Below are 15,597 nucleotides of genomic sequence, written 5' to 3'. Positions count from 1 at the left end.
GCGCACGCGCGTGTGAGTGTGACACAAATGGGTTAAGAGATCAGAAAATTGGGATAAAGACACAAATCATTAAAAGAATGACAAACAGGGGATACAATATGCAAAAAGGAAAAAAGAGAAAGAAAAAGGTACCAAGATGCACAAAAGGATGGCTAAACGGGTCAAAAGGGGGATATTAGGCAGACCGGTGAAGACGAAATTTGTGGTCAGCAAAAGGCGTCTTCGTCTGTGTAGACAAAAATCCTTGCAGCCGCTCTGCACCCACCCCTGCCACCCCATGTTCCCCTCACACATACTGCCACATTATGTCCCTCTCACAAACACCTTACTGCCCCATATCTCCCTTACACATAATCTGCTGCCCCAATTTCCCCTCACACAGACAAATTTACTATCATGATATTCAGGATTTATGTATTTACTCCTCAATGTCATGATATACCTAGTTTATGTACTTATTGCTTCATTGGCATGATATACCAAGTTTCTGCATTTACTTTTCATTGGTATGATATATCAAAGTTGATATATTTATTGCTAATCGTCATGGTATACCTCATTTTTGTATTTACTGATCATTGGCATGGTATACAAGGTTTATGCGTTTACTGCACACTCACTTGAAATACAAGGTTTATGCATTTAATACATTAATAGCATTCTCTTGATCCCCCATGGTATATATGTGTGACTGTATCAATGTGCTTGTGAGTGAGTGAGTGTGTGTGCATGACTGGAGGTGGGTCAGGTGGAGTTGGAAACATATGAAAAGTCATAACTGGTTACTAAAATTTCTGAAACCCACTACTTGTTATCAGTATACCATAATAAATGTAAAAAATGAATAAAATTTAGCAGTTTAGCAGCCCAGCATTTTTGCCACTTATTTTCTACACTTGAGCGCCCTCTGCAGTCAGATAAAACTCTGAATGTTTATTATTCATGTATTATATTGCACTATTATGCAAGGTGCATTACATAGATTAACAATAGCAATACAATAAGGGACAGATTAATAAAAATCAGTAAGTGGTAAACATGCCAATTCTACATTATTAGGAATATTCTAAACAAACATTAGCACGCAGAAGGGTAATTGGATTACATGGACAGAGTCAAAACTGTATGTCGGCACCCACCTGAAATATCAAATACCCCTCGAAGAATGAGTATTTCACAACAATTTCAGTCAAATTCCAAGACAGTCAAGAGACATACAGAAACAAGGTATGGAGTACTTTGTCTTTATTTCTCCTCTGCTGGACTTTCCTAGATTGAAGGCAGAGTAAGAGCCAACCCCAACAGCTGTCACCAATGCCGGCTGCAGGGAATTGGATGGGTCTATGGATGATCCCCATAAGATTTCAATGCTGTACCCCCACTCATACTTTTCTGTATTGAGGTTACAGGGTACACGGTAGAGGAGCTTTATTATCCTCCACTTAGATCAAGAGTAGCTTCCTTAGACCTGATAGAAGATAATGGAGATCCTTCACACAGAGTGACAGGCAAGGCTCTGTGTACCCCCAGCCCACCTGTTACCCATTTGTTAGAATGTAAATATGTAAACAAGAACCATACCAACTACAGCTCATTGTAGTGATTATAATGGAAAGTTTCTGGCGCTATCACACTATGTCAAACAACTCAAATACTGCTTTCCTGCCACCCATCATTGTGGGCTTTTGTAGAAGTAGTCTTCTGCATTAGCTCCACTTTTGGTCAGATGACTTAAAGCACCAGAACCATTACTGGACACTGATGAAGTTATGCTACTTACAGTGCCCCTTTAAAATGGTGTGAATCAGAGGAGCTCGGAAGCTATGACCTGAAAAATTCTGTATTCATATTTCACAATAACATATCAAAATGATTAATATTCATATCAAAACAATCCGCTACCAAATAAAGAACAGATGTATACATCAAAGTGAAATCGTTTGGATGACAAAGTTCCTGTTCGGGACAAACACATACACTGCTTAGGAACTTCTTGCTCCCCACCATAGTGGCGCCAGGGGCTGATGGGGGCAGGGGAGAGGGTGGCCAATAGGACACTACTATGAGGGTTACACAAAACAAAAAATATTTATTCAACAATTTATTGCACAAATAATGTTTGTTTTATGAATGTTAACATGACTTGATGTCACTTTATAAATAGAGAAATTTCATTAAACATATAGTACAACCCTTTGGTACATGGAGAAATGCTTGCAATTGAGAAATTTGTAAAATATAAAAAAACTAATGTAGAAATCTTTTCTAACATTCTAAGTCACTGATCATTCTAATCCTTTGCATACATGGAATGTAGAACACTACTTACTTCTCGGCACGCACAATGCCAGCATAAAACGGGGGATCCCAAGGCATCAAATTCTGGGGGGTGGAGAAAAAGTGATAAATACATTTCCAGTGCTTTAATCAGTAACCAGGTGTTCATGATGAATATTGCTGAAGCGTGGAGATCTATGTCTAAAGGAATCCACTGATATGTTGTTTACATGTATGTGCGAACCCAGCCCTAATTACAGTACAGTCTTTTCTCATCAAGAAGACGCAAATTGCAGCAATTCTATTTTGTTTCAGTTCCATTCTTGACATTCTTGATTCTATGTGAGGCTGAGCATCCAATTCTAATCATTACTACTTCCATACTGAATGTGTAAAACCTGCACTAGCAAAACGTCTGATACAGTTGAGATTATTAGGATTATTTATAAAGCGCCGCCGCCAACAAATTCTGCAGCGTGGTACAATAGTGGACTAACACACAATTAGTTGCAACAAGACAATTTGGATATAAAGCGCTGAGGACCCTACTTAAATGAGCAAATGTCCCATAAGGTTTTTCCAGGCAAAAATCAGATATGATACATGGGCATATGTTAAACCCTATGGGCCACAGAGCCTCACTGTCTAACATTTACATTTCAGTAATAAATAGTTCAACACCATTGGAAAAATACAAGTTAAAAACTAAGCAGCAAAATCCTTTCATCTTAATAAGGTGACTATGAGGCAGAGATGCCACTGCATTAGCCTTGCTGTTTAAACAATGCTGTTGCTAAGGACCCAATTGCTTACATTTTGCAGTCTCCACATATACTAGTGGCAGTCTGACAGACAGCTACTAGGAACTCCAGATTGAAAAAGATTCAGTAATACGTCTTTACTACGTATATCTGATATGAAGTGTTTTTCTATTCGATCCTTTACTCGGTAATGCTAAATAAACTCATTTGATTCATTATTGTTTATATTTGATAGTTATTTAAACAAACCTAGATAATAATCTCATGTAAACAAGTTATATAGAATTAAAGGGACACTCATATCAACATAACCACTACAGCACAATTGTAAGTATTATAACCATTTTTGAACAGTGTAGCTTCTTACACGGGGTAAAATCTGTCAGGCTTTGTTCAGAGAGCTTCCAGTCCTCTGACTGATGAAGTAAAGGAGAGGAGGACCCCAGGAAAAAAGTCAAAATGCTCTAAAAACACTGAAGTGGTTATAGTACTTCATTTAAAGGGACACTGTAGGCACCCAGACCACTTCAGCTAATTTAAGTAGTCTGGGTGCTGTCACCGTTTTGCACTTAGTGCTGCAATGTAAAACACTGCAGTTCCAGAGAACTGAAATTTTACATTGTAGCTCTAAGTCTGCCCTCTATGGCTGTCTACCAGACAGCCACTAGAGGGCTTCCAGAATCTAAACTGACTTTTGGTCCTTTATCTGATGCTTGACTTCCTCACAAACCTCCAGTGTCAGATTTTCCCCATAGGAAAGCATTGGATAATGATTTCCTACGGGGAGGTTTAATGCACGCACACAGCTATTGCCGTGCATGCGCATTAGGCCTCCCCTGCCGGCTGACATCAGCAGGGGGGGGGGGGGGGGGGGGGAGAAGGAGGAAGCGTGGGTGGAGCCTGACCCAGCGCCGAGGGAAATCAGCGCTGGATTCAGGTAAGAGGCTGAAGGGGTTTTAACCCTTTCAGCACCGCGGGAGGGGGGCACTTCAGGAGCCTATAATGCCAGGAAAACTGGTTTGTTTTCCTGGCACTATAGGATCCCTTTAAGGGAGACAGTTTCTCTGTTTCGATTTTAATAACATTTAAAAAAATAGATTGTTAATCTCAAGTGAAGAATATTTCCGCCTTGATATAAGCCACTAGATGAAGAAGATTAATTATATTTTGCAAATTGTATAATTATTATTTCTATAAAAGCTGTTCAATTCTAAGAGTTATATTTTACAAAATAATGGAATTTAATGTTTTAGATACATGAGTTGATAGTTTGCATGCAATTTAGATAGTATATTTGCATGTAATAAAAGTTTTAGTAACTTTTGATTTAATTTAAATATTAAGTGTATAGCTCCTCCAATACCCACCAACCTGACTAGCAGAATCACAAGAATCTAATAAAAACAAAAAAGGCTGGTCTCCTCTCCTTCTCATGATGCCCAGTACATACTACATTAAGGAGACCATTAAGACAACGGCTGGCTATTAATAATTGGGGGTGGACTTGACAGATTAGTAGCACCTAATAAAGGAAGGATTACTACAGGTCTCTGTGACACTAAGTTAGGCAGCACAGTGAGACAGGTCTTCACTCCCAGATAGGGAGCAGTCATCCTTTTTACCATAACAATTAAGGGCAAGTGGAGGGATTTCCCTTCTCTCGTGGGTATATAGACTGCTCATCTGACACTCTGGCCCCATATATGTTAGGAATTACAAAGTCCACGATTCTCTGGTCATACTGTTTGAGCAGGGGAGCAGCACTCACCAGTTACCCCAAAAGGTAACTGCTTTCATCACCATCACCGATAAGTGACAATGACTGACTTTTACAAGATTTTGAGAAACTTCTTTGCAGGGGAAATGTTGTACCCAAGATTGTATCTTCAAAACAGCCTCAGACGTCTGTGTGTGTATATATGGGGGAGGTCAATATCACACGAGTGTTCACTAAAGTCAGAACGGACAAGAATTCAAAGTGACTTTTAAATTTAAAGGGCCACTATGGGCAGCCAGACCACTTCAGCTCAATAAAGTGGTCTGGGTGCCAGGTCCATCTAGGGTTAACCCTGCCTGTTGTAAACATAGCAGTTTCAGAGAAACTGACAGCCGCTAGAGGCGCTTCCGTGATTTTCACAGTGAGAAGACGCTGCCGTCCATAGGAAAGCATTGAAAAATGCTTTCCTATGGACTGATTGAAAGCGCGCGCGGCTCTTGCTGCGCATGCGCATTCAGTGCTGACGTTGGAAGAGGGAGGAGATTTCCCTAGCACTGAGGGAGCCTGGCGCTAGAGAAAGGTAAGAGTTTAACCCCTTAACCCCTCTTGAGCCTGGCGGGAGGGGGACCCTAAGGGTGGAGGGGACACAAAGACCCTATAGTGCCAGGAAAACAAGTTTGTTTTCCTGGCACTATAGTGGTCCTTTAACCCCTTAAGGACCAAACTTCTGAAATGAAAGGGAATCATGACATGTCACACATGTCATGTGTCCTTAAGTGGTTAAGGCCAAAGTAGCCAAACTAAAAGCATGGGCAACTTGGAGAATGTTTCCCGTTTAGCTATTTTGCCCTTTAGTTCGATATTCAATTTCAATTCCTGACAATTTTTGCTTTAGTAAAACCTTGTCTGTACATTCCAATCAATTGTTCCTTGATCAAAAACCACGTTTGAAATAAATAGGAGTTAATAATAAATATCTTACCGCATTCAGAGGGTTTAACTTCATCTTCATTGCAGACATCATTTCGAAGTCTTTCACTGTACTGGAGAGAACCCACTGATTACTATTAAAGTTTGCTGTATATGGTGTCTGCTACTCAGCTATAAAGGCAGAATGTGTGATTTCCAGAATGTAGAGAATACCAATCTAGGACTATTGCTTTCAATATATTAAGAAGACAGAACTTTAAAAATCAAGATATCAACAGGATGAAAATCTTTGTATTTTAGCTTGTTTCAGCAGAGAGCTGCCAATAGGTTTGGCACTATATAAACTGCTCAAAAAAATAAAGGGAACTCAAAAATAACATCCTAGATCTGAATGAATTAAATATTCTTCTGAAATACTTTGTTCTTTACATAGTTGAATGTGCTGACAACAAAATCACACAAAAATTTAAAAATGGAAATCAAATTTTTTAACCCATGGAGGTCTGGATTTGGAGTAACAATCAAAATTAAAGTGGAAAAACACACTACAGGCTAATCCAACTTTGATGTAATGTCCTTAGAAGTCAAACTGAGGCTCAGTAGTGCATGCTCCTGATGAGGTGGCGGATGGTCTCCTGAGGGATCTCCTCCCAGACCTGGACTAAAGCATTTGCCAACTCCTGGACAGTCTGTGGTGCAACGTGACATTGGTGGATGGAGCGAGACATGATGTCCCAGATGTGCTCAATTGGATTCAGGTCTGAGGAGCGGGTGGGCCAGTCCATAGCATCAATGCCTTTGTCTTGCAGGAACTGCTGACACACTCCAGCCACGAGGTCTAGCATTGTCTTGCATTAGGAGGAACCCAGGGCCAAACGCACCAGCATATGGTCTCACAAGGGGTCTGAGGATCTCATTTCGGTACCTAATGGCAGTCAGGCTACCTCTGGCGAGCACATGGAGGGCTGTGCGGCCCCCCAAAGAAATGCCACCCCACACCATTACTGACTCACTGCCAAACCAGTCATGCTGGAGGATGTTGCAGGCAGCAGAACGTTCTCTACGGCGTCTCCAGACCCTGACGTCTGTCACATGTGCTCAGTGTGAACCTGCTTTCATCTGTGAAGAGCACAGGGCGCCAGTGGCGAATTTGCCAATCTTGCTGTTCTCTGGCAAATGCCAAACGTCCTGCAAGGTGTTGAGCTGTAAGCACAACCCCCACCTGTGGACATCGGGCCCTCATGGAGTCTGTTTCTGACCGTTTGAGCAGACACATACACATTTGTGGCCTGCTGGAGGTAATTTTGAAGGGCTCTGGCAGTGCTCCGCCTGTTCATCCTTGCACAAAGGCGGAGGTAGCGGTCCTGCTGCTGGGTTGTTGTCCTCCTACGGCCTCCTCCACGTCTCCTGATGTACTGGCCTGTCTCCTGCTTGTGCATCAATGCTCTGGACACTACGCTGACAGACACCGCAAACCTTCTTGCCACAGCTCGCATTGAGGTGCCCTCTTGGATGACCTGCACTACCTGAGCCACTTGTGTGAGTTGTAGACTCCGTCTCATGCTACCACTAGAGTGAAAGCACCGCTAGCATTCAAAAGTGACCAAAACATCAGCCAGGAAGCATAGGAACTGAGAAGTGGTCACCACTTGCAGAACCACTCCTTTATTGGGGGGTGTCTTGCTAATTGTCTATTATTTCCACCTGTTGTCTATCCCATTTGCACAACAGCATGTGAAATTGATTGTCACTAAGTGTTGCTTCCTAAGTGGACAGTTTGATTTCACAGAAGTGTGATTGACTTGGAGTTACATTGTGTTGTTTAACCCCTTAAGGACAGAGCTTCAGAAGCTTGACTTACGCTTAATGACAAGCAATTTTTGCATTTTCTTGCTGTTTGCGTTCAACTGCAATTTGCATCTCTCTCATTTATTGCACCAACACATATTATATACTGTTTTTTAAAGGACAGAAAGGGCTTTAATTTGATATAACATATATATATATATATATATATATATATATATATATATATATAAATGCTTACTTATTATAAAAAAAATACAGAAAAATGCAAAAAAAATGAAAATTATTGATTTTTTTTACAGTTTTTGCAATCATAATGTGTGCATAATTAGTGCAGGTTAAGGAAAGTAATTAAAAATAAATTAATTTATTTGTTCTGATTTACAGAATATATAATGTGTCTGGGATTTTAAGTTTTTTTTTTTGTAGTTACAGGTCACAAAGCACAAGGAGTAAAATAAAATTTTAATGTGGAGCGATTTTAGAATTTGGTATGTTTGTCTTGTAAGCCTAATAGCCATAAAATAAAACAAAATTGCCACACAAAAGTATATATTTATATAAAGTAGACATCACAGGCTATTTACCTAAGGTTGTTTTGACACTTTCTACGTAGCCATTTTACCGCCAACCTCTGCTAAATATTGGAGTAAAATTGTGTTTTTTGGGGGTTTTCGCACACAAACGTATAACAAAGAACTTCTCATGTGTATTTTGTAAAGTTGGTGTGTGCTATTCCTGTACAAAGTTTTATTATGTGTTCAGTTACTTCTGCTGAGTACAACGGTACCCCCATTGTATGTCTTTGGCACTATTTCGTGAAGCTACAGTGCCATATAGGAGACCTGTCCTTTTCAATATTCACAGTAGAATTTTGAGAGACGGATTTAATGAGCCTATGCTTCCATTTGGGGTATTATAACAGTTTGACTGTTCAAAAAACCCCACAAAGGCCTACCATTTGTAAAAGTAGACACTCCAGGGTATCTCATAAGGTGCATATTGTGCCTTAACATGCCCCCATTTTTTTACCATTACATGCCAAAGTATGTGGTAAAAAATAATTTTGTGCATTTTTTACATACGGATTACATTTTTGCTGGCCATTTTGTATATTTCATATGTGCCACTAAGTTCAAAACCTCCAAATTATGCTCAGCTAAGTCTTCTGAGTAAAAAGACATCCCCAATGAATGTCTTTGGCACTATTTTGTGAAGCTACAGTGGCATATTGGAGACCAAGCCATATCAGTTTTTACAGAACTTTGAATTTTGACGCTGGGCCTATGTGCAATTTCCAAGCATCTTCGTAAGTTTTAAATTCAAACTACCCCACAAAGGCCTACCATTTCTTAAAGTAGACACCCCAGGGTATTTCAAAAGGCATATTTTGAACCTTAGCGTGGGATAATTTTTCCGCTAGCTTGTACCAGATGTAGTGGTAATAAGCGTTTTTTCTGCCTTTTTGACACACAAAGTGAGTTTGCACAATATATTTTGCAAACCTTGTGTGTGCTACGACTGTATAATACTTCATATGTTGGTCAGCTGAGTACAAAAATACCCCCGTATGTACCTTTGCCAGGTATATGTGGACATCAGAGGGGCACATTTGGGACATAGTCATTCCATTTTTTTTCAAACTTTAAATTTTTACGCTGTGCCCATGTCCCATTTTAGAGTATTTTACCAGGCTATATAATCCAAATACCCCATAAAGCCATACCATTTCTTAAAGAAGACATCCCAGGGTATTTCAAAAGGCATATTTTGAACCTTAGCGTGGGATCATTTTTCCGCTAGCTTGTACCAGGTGTAGTGGTAATCAGCGTTATAAAATGTATTTTTTAACTTTTTAAAACTATTTTTTAAACTTTTGTTTTGCTTATTCATTTTTTGAAAGTTTCCTAAACTTTCGTAAAACTTTTTTTTACAGATTTAACATTTTTCTAAGCTTTTTCTTTTACCGTTAACCCCTAACTAGCAGTAAGCAGCACTAACAGTAAATTCCCCATTTTCCCATAACTCCCACCCACCCCAGCTAGCAAAATATTTAATTATACAATATTTAAATTAGTTAAATTAATTTAACCCCTGAGGGTTAAAAAATAAATAAAAGTTAATCGTCAGGGGTTAAAAAAAAAATTAGATCACAGTATAATACTGTGATCTGTATTTTGATCACTGTAGGCAGTGATAGACTGGCAGGGAAGGGGTTAATTTTTATTTGGACTGGGTAAAGGGTTTATTTTTTTTTTAATTTTTTACTTAAACGTTATTAAAACTTTTTTTTAACTTAATTTTTTAACTTTTTAAAGCTTATTTTAAAACTTTTTTTAACGTTAACCCCTAGTTAGCCTAACACTAAATCCCCCAATTCCCCACTAACTTCCACCCTCCCCAGCTAACTAAATTTATAATTTTAAAATATTTAAATTAATTAATAAAATAAATGTAACCCCTGAGGGTTAAAAAAAAAAAAAGAATTAACCCTCAGGGGTTAAAAAAAAATCAGATCATATTAAAATGTAATCCCTGCCAATTGATCACTGTAGTCAGTGATCAATTGGCAGGGAAGGGGTTAATTTTTTATTAATATGGGTAAAGGGGGGTGGGATTTTAATTTAACTTTTTTTTTTTACACACCAGGGGGCAGGATCACTGAAGATCCGTCTCCCTGCACTTCAGACCCGGAAGTGCAGGGAGGCGGAGGTGAGTATGCAGAGCACATGTGCCCGCTCAGACATGCTGTCAGAGCGGGCACATGTACTGGGACAGCCCGATCCGGTGCTCCCGGTCTGCCTCTAATAAAGAGGCAGACCGGAGCACCATTAACCCCCACGATCGCGGCGATCTGGGGTTAATTTTACCGCGTGACGGACGAGGTCCGTCATCCGTCGTTAAGGGTATCCCCTGGATGACGGACCTCGTCCGTCACCCGTCGTGAAGGGGTTTAAGTGTTCCCTTTATTTTTGTGAGCAGTGTAAATATGCAAATGATAATGATGATGAAAATTCTAAAGAATGAGACTTGGTGAGATGACTTGTAACATTTAGTCCAAGATAAGCCAGATCATCCCGTATTTCTACAAAAAAATTTTTTTGAAAAATCCACAACTCACCGTTCACGCAATTTACTGGATAACTTTTCAAGGAACATCATCACATTTTCTGAAAGCAAAAAAAAAAAATATAAAAAAAAGTATGCATAAGGAAAAATTGCATGGACATTTTATATATCTATATACACACACACACAAAACATATTATACACATTTACATATCAACATCATTTCTTTCTTTAGAATACAGAATGGAGAGGAGGACTAGAAATTTCATATATGCACTATATCTGACCTAAAATTTATTCAACAGGAAACGTAGCTGCCCCTCTCCCAGGATGTGTCACAGCACCAACTTTCCAGGATGTGGATGCACACATGCAAGGTTATTCAGAGAAGTGATAATTGTCAGGAATCCAAAGTGATTTTCAAAGTTAAGTCCAAAGGAGCTGAACTGGAAAAGTTCTCCAAACCACTTATGGTTCCACCGTTACTATTTTGGCCTGAAATTCAAAAATTAACTTTGAGCTCCTGGCAACTGACGTTTTAGAGAATAATCCTGTAGTTGTAATGGGATGCTTTGTGCAGCTGCCAGTAGACTTCAAATTCATACAACCCGGTGACAAACTAGCAATGGCTAAGGAGGCCATAAAAAGTTAAAAATAAAAATGGAAAAAAAAAAAAAAAAAAAACTTTTAAACTATACATTTGGAAACCATTTGGCTAGCACATGTATCACATGGTGATGCTGATCAGAGCATCTCCGTTCCTGCTTATAGGCGGTCACTGGCAGCATGCAAGGAGTACCTCAAGTAATAATTCTGCAGAGCTTTATATAGCCAGAGCCAATCTACTACACTGAATTACAGTTTAACCATCATAGTACCAGGGACTTGTGCAGCCACTGTATGATCCCAGAAGGAACAACAAAAATATATTGTGGGAGAAGAAATGTGTGACTCGAAGATCCGGAACAGCTTTCAGAGTCAGAAAGCATGCAGCTGCAGTCGCTAAATTGAAAACGTTCTGGAATTCACAGGGAATATTACATTCATGGCCAAAATAGACAAGAGTGAAATATTCTCCAAGTCTTGCACTTTGGCCTAAAATTAGGAATTCACTTTAAATTCCTGACAATTCTCACTTTAATGAATAATAAAGTAAGGTTAATCAGCAGTAATGTTAGGTATTCTTACAAAGTAACAGGCGCAGTAAGTGTGTTATGAGATTCTCTTTCTCCTATATATGAATAATCCAGATTCTGGTATTCGGTCATGAGACTTATAGGAATTTGCACATCCAGCCATAATAGAAAGTTAGAAACCTGGGATCTAACTGTCAAACCACTTGGTGTACACAAAACGTATCAAATTACAAGAATCATCATCTCACTGATCCCAGTAAAAGTGTTGTGAGATCAAAAATCAGAACTAATTGAATTTTGACGGGTGTGTGTATATATTTATAAAATAAATCTAACAAGTCGAAACATCTTCTCTATCTCTGTTGACAGCATCACTACCAGCATAATCCACCTTACCCATCGTTCTGTATCTGCTGCACCCCCTCTGAAGATCCCTTCACTGACTTCCCATTCACAGCAGAATTAATTCCAAAACGCTCACCCTGGCCTACAAAGCTCTTACCAACACCGCTCCCCACTACCTGTCCTCCGTAATTAACAAACTTCAGCCCACCGCCTAAGTTCTAACAATGCCGTGCTCCTTGCATCTTCTATTATCATAGTTGACACAGAGACCAGGGGAAAAAAGAAGCCCCTCTACTAGCTATCTAAAATCAATTCGACCTGTGAGTAAAATAACAACTAAAAATTTGGAAACCTAGAGCCGCAAACAGAGGTCCCGAAGATATAGAATAGTAAACAATATATATATATATATATATATATATATATATATATATATAAAATAAAATAGACAATCCAGCGCACTCGCTTATTAACTAAACAATGATTTCAAATCCTAAATAGTTTGATTTAAAAACACCTCACCTAGGTAAAAAACCTGCATGCATGCATGTTCAGGTGAGTGCAGTCCTCCTGGTTTTGTTTATAATTATGGGAGTCTAGGCCAACTCCTGGGTTTTGCACCCCTCCCTGTCACAGGTGCCTCATTCCAGGACCCTATTTAGCCTTGACTTGCAGAGAGTGCCAGTAAGGAAGTATTTCACAAGTAAGTGGATTAATCTCATAAGAGCAAGCTGCTAGAGTAGGACCTGCCAAGAATGGGGTACATGGACGTTGTGGCAGGCTCATGCACTGTATGATCATATAATGTAACTAAACCCCCATTATTTGTTACCTAGGTGAGTTGTTTTTAAATCAAACTATTTAGGATTTGAAATCACTGTTTAGTTAATAAGCGAGTGCGCTGGATTGTGTATTTTGGTCCCAGTGGCACCCTAAGTACAATTACAAAAAACTTACAGGAATGATAGGTTGAAGAGGACCCTGCTCAAACGAGCTTACAGTCTATAGGAGGTGGGGTATAAAACACGTTAGGACAGGAAATATCAATCAAATAAGGTGGGAGTGAAGCAGAGCTGGAGGAGAGAGTAGAGTGCTGCCCTTTAGGAGAGAGCAAGAGACAGGTATGTGAGGTAGAGGTTACTCTGGGAGGCCATAAGCTTTCCTGAAGAGATGGGTTTTAAGGCTCTTCTTAAATGATTGAAGACTAGAGGAGATATATATATATATATATATATATATACATACACACACACATACAGATGATACAAACACAAAATAACCATTTCAATATTGCAAAAAAATATAAAATTAGAAATGAAAAGCGGGACTATATACAAAGGGATATTACTCCATTTAGCTACATTTCGCTCTGGTATTCAGATGCCACCTACAGGCTAGGCTAGACTTCTACACTTTGAGCTTTATTAAATTTGGACCATCACCTCACCTGGGATTAATTAGATTCTGCACTTGGGTTTTCAGTACAGCATTTAGTTAAGGTTCCACTAATTTTACTCAAAGCATCATTAGCTGAAGCTCACAAGTTAGTATCGCTAATTTGTTTCACTTTATATCCCTCTGGCATATATAATATTTGGCATTATTACACGGCCAATAAATGCCCTCATCTCACTCTGTATAAACACATTCTCATTTTTACCGTACTCCACCTCCTATCCATCTAGATTGTAAGTTTCCACAGGAATAGGACCTTTAACTTCCCCAGTATTGGTCAAATTTTATATAGTCTCAAATGTACTGTACGCTTCTCTTTTAATTTTACCAATTGTACAGCGCTGCACAATGTGTTGGCGCTTCATAAAGTATTGTAATAATTATGAAATTCGAGAAAGGAGCTGTCAGCAGATGCAATATATTTCTTCCCATATAGATTCCTCCACTTTATGAAAACTGCTCTAAAACGTTATAGTTAAAAAATCCAGAATAGACACGGACATAGAGATTTATTTTTTATGCCCATAATCCTTACCTGGGGTTTTAGCCATGGTCCCCAATAAAGCTCTGTGTGCAAAGGTTGGGTAACCAACAAGCTGAGCTAAAAGATTTCTATTTGCAAGCAATTCGTCCAAGCATTTTAACTGTCTTGCACTGGGATAAAGGAAAATCTTGTAGGCTGCTTCACGTACCTAAAAACAAGAGAGATCCATTCAACAATCAAAAAGATTGTTTTTTTACTATTGTCATGAGTCAAAATAAAGAGCAAAGAAATTAAACTCCAAATGACATTATTACTTTTACAACATTGAATTCTTCCTGATGCTCCACACTTTATTTTTAACTTTACAGATCACAAGCCAATTCCTACCCCCCAGCTAGTTAGCCTAGGTGCAGACAGTATGAGATCTTTGTTAGGGAGTAGATACTGGAGTGAAGATCTTAAAGTATTGTTGTTTTATAATGCCCGGTTATCTTGTATCTTGGCAAAGCAGGCGGTACAGACGAGAGTGAGGTTGGGACACATGCGGTTTGTATTCAAACAGCGCTTTCTAACATTGGTGTGTGTATTTATTGTGTATATATATATATATATATATATATAAATTTTTAAACTGAAATGTTGACATACATATATGTGGGTGAGCTATATAAAATAAAAAAAATCTTAAAATTATATAACAATAGCTGCTTAGCACGGTGCTTATATACACCGAAGATACGCAAAGTTATCTAACAAAAACGGAAAACACTTTTCAATACTTAAAAGGTACTTGGGTGCTTCCCATTTTTCTTTTTTTTTTATATTTAAAGATTTCACAACAAGGAATTCCTATTTCTATGAAGTGTTGTTTTCAAAATTAACAAACAAGTCTAGTCATGAATAACTTACCAGGTCATCTGGCGAATCTGCATGTAGACCACTGATTTGTATGTATTTCCCATCCCACATAAACTGCGATCGGATGTGATCAGGTAGAACGTGTCTTTCAACTCTGTTAGGGATGTTGGAACCCAATAGGAAGTCACTGCTTAAGTCTGAAATGGCTACATTTAGGTTCACTGCTTTTTGGCGCTGAAATTGAAGAATTACACTTTTATAAATTGATTTACAAATTTTAACTCCTCATTGACAGTTGCAGATAAAAAAAAACTAAATTGCAAAGAACACGTGATATCTGCAGACAATCAGACACTCATTTGCGAACACACAACACTACAGCTGATCAAATTTTTAAAATGACCAGTAAAAAACATAGCTAGTCTATAATAAAGATGTACAATAGCGATACATTATGGATACCACAAACACATTTACAAGTGACATGCATGCATATAACAGAAAGCTAAGAGCAAACCCCATTAACAAGACTGTACACACTACTTCTGAAGATAATGACAAAACAAAAAAAGGCTACATCCCTTTGTAAACCTTCTACAACAGATTTTCTTTCAAGTTCTGTATAAGGACCAACATTTGGCAGACCTATTTATTTTGGTTATAGATTACTGCCACCTAGTGGACCTAAGTTAAACAGCACATAAGTGTAATAATTATTCCAAACAGGGAATAAAAAAATAAATAAAAAAAACGTCAGCA

The 15,597-nt window shown here is 38.6% G+C and overlaps 1 protein-coding gene across 1 annotated transcript in view; it reads right to left on the bottom strand.

Moving 5' to 3' along the window:
- Positions 1-15,597, bottom strand: part of MIPEP (mitochondrial intermediate peptidase) — a 108,548-nt gene that overhangs the window by 86,196 nt on the left and 6,755 nt on the right. Inside the window, exons 6-10 of the mRNA XM_063444891.1 lie at positions 14,890-15,072; positions 14,032-14,188; positions 10,613-10,661; positions 5,738-5,798; positions 2,330-2,382 (exon numbers count right to left, since the gene is read on the bottom strand). Coding sequence (XP_063300961.1) covers positions 2,330-2,382; positions 5,738-5,798; positions 10,613-10,661; positions 14,032-14,188; positions 14,890-15,072 — 503 coding nt within the window. The remainder of the gene's footprint in view (positions 1-2,329; positions 2,383-5,737; positions 5,799-10,612; positions 10,662-14,031; positions 14,189-14,889; positions 15,073-15,597) is intronic.

The sequence above is a fragment of the Pelobates fuscus genome, chromosome 1 (genome assembly GCF_036172605.1).
Source record: "Pelobates fuscus isolate aPelFus1 chromosome 1, aPelFus1.pri, whole genome shotgun sequence".
Lineage (NCBI taxonomy): Eukaryota > Metazoa > Chordata > Amphibia > Anura > Pelobatidae > Pelobates > Pelobates fuscus.
This window is presented reverse-complemented; position numbering and strand designations above follow the sequence as displayed.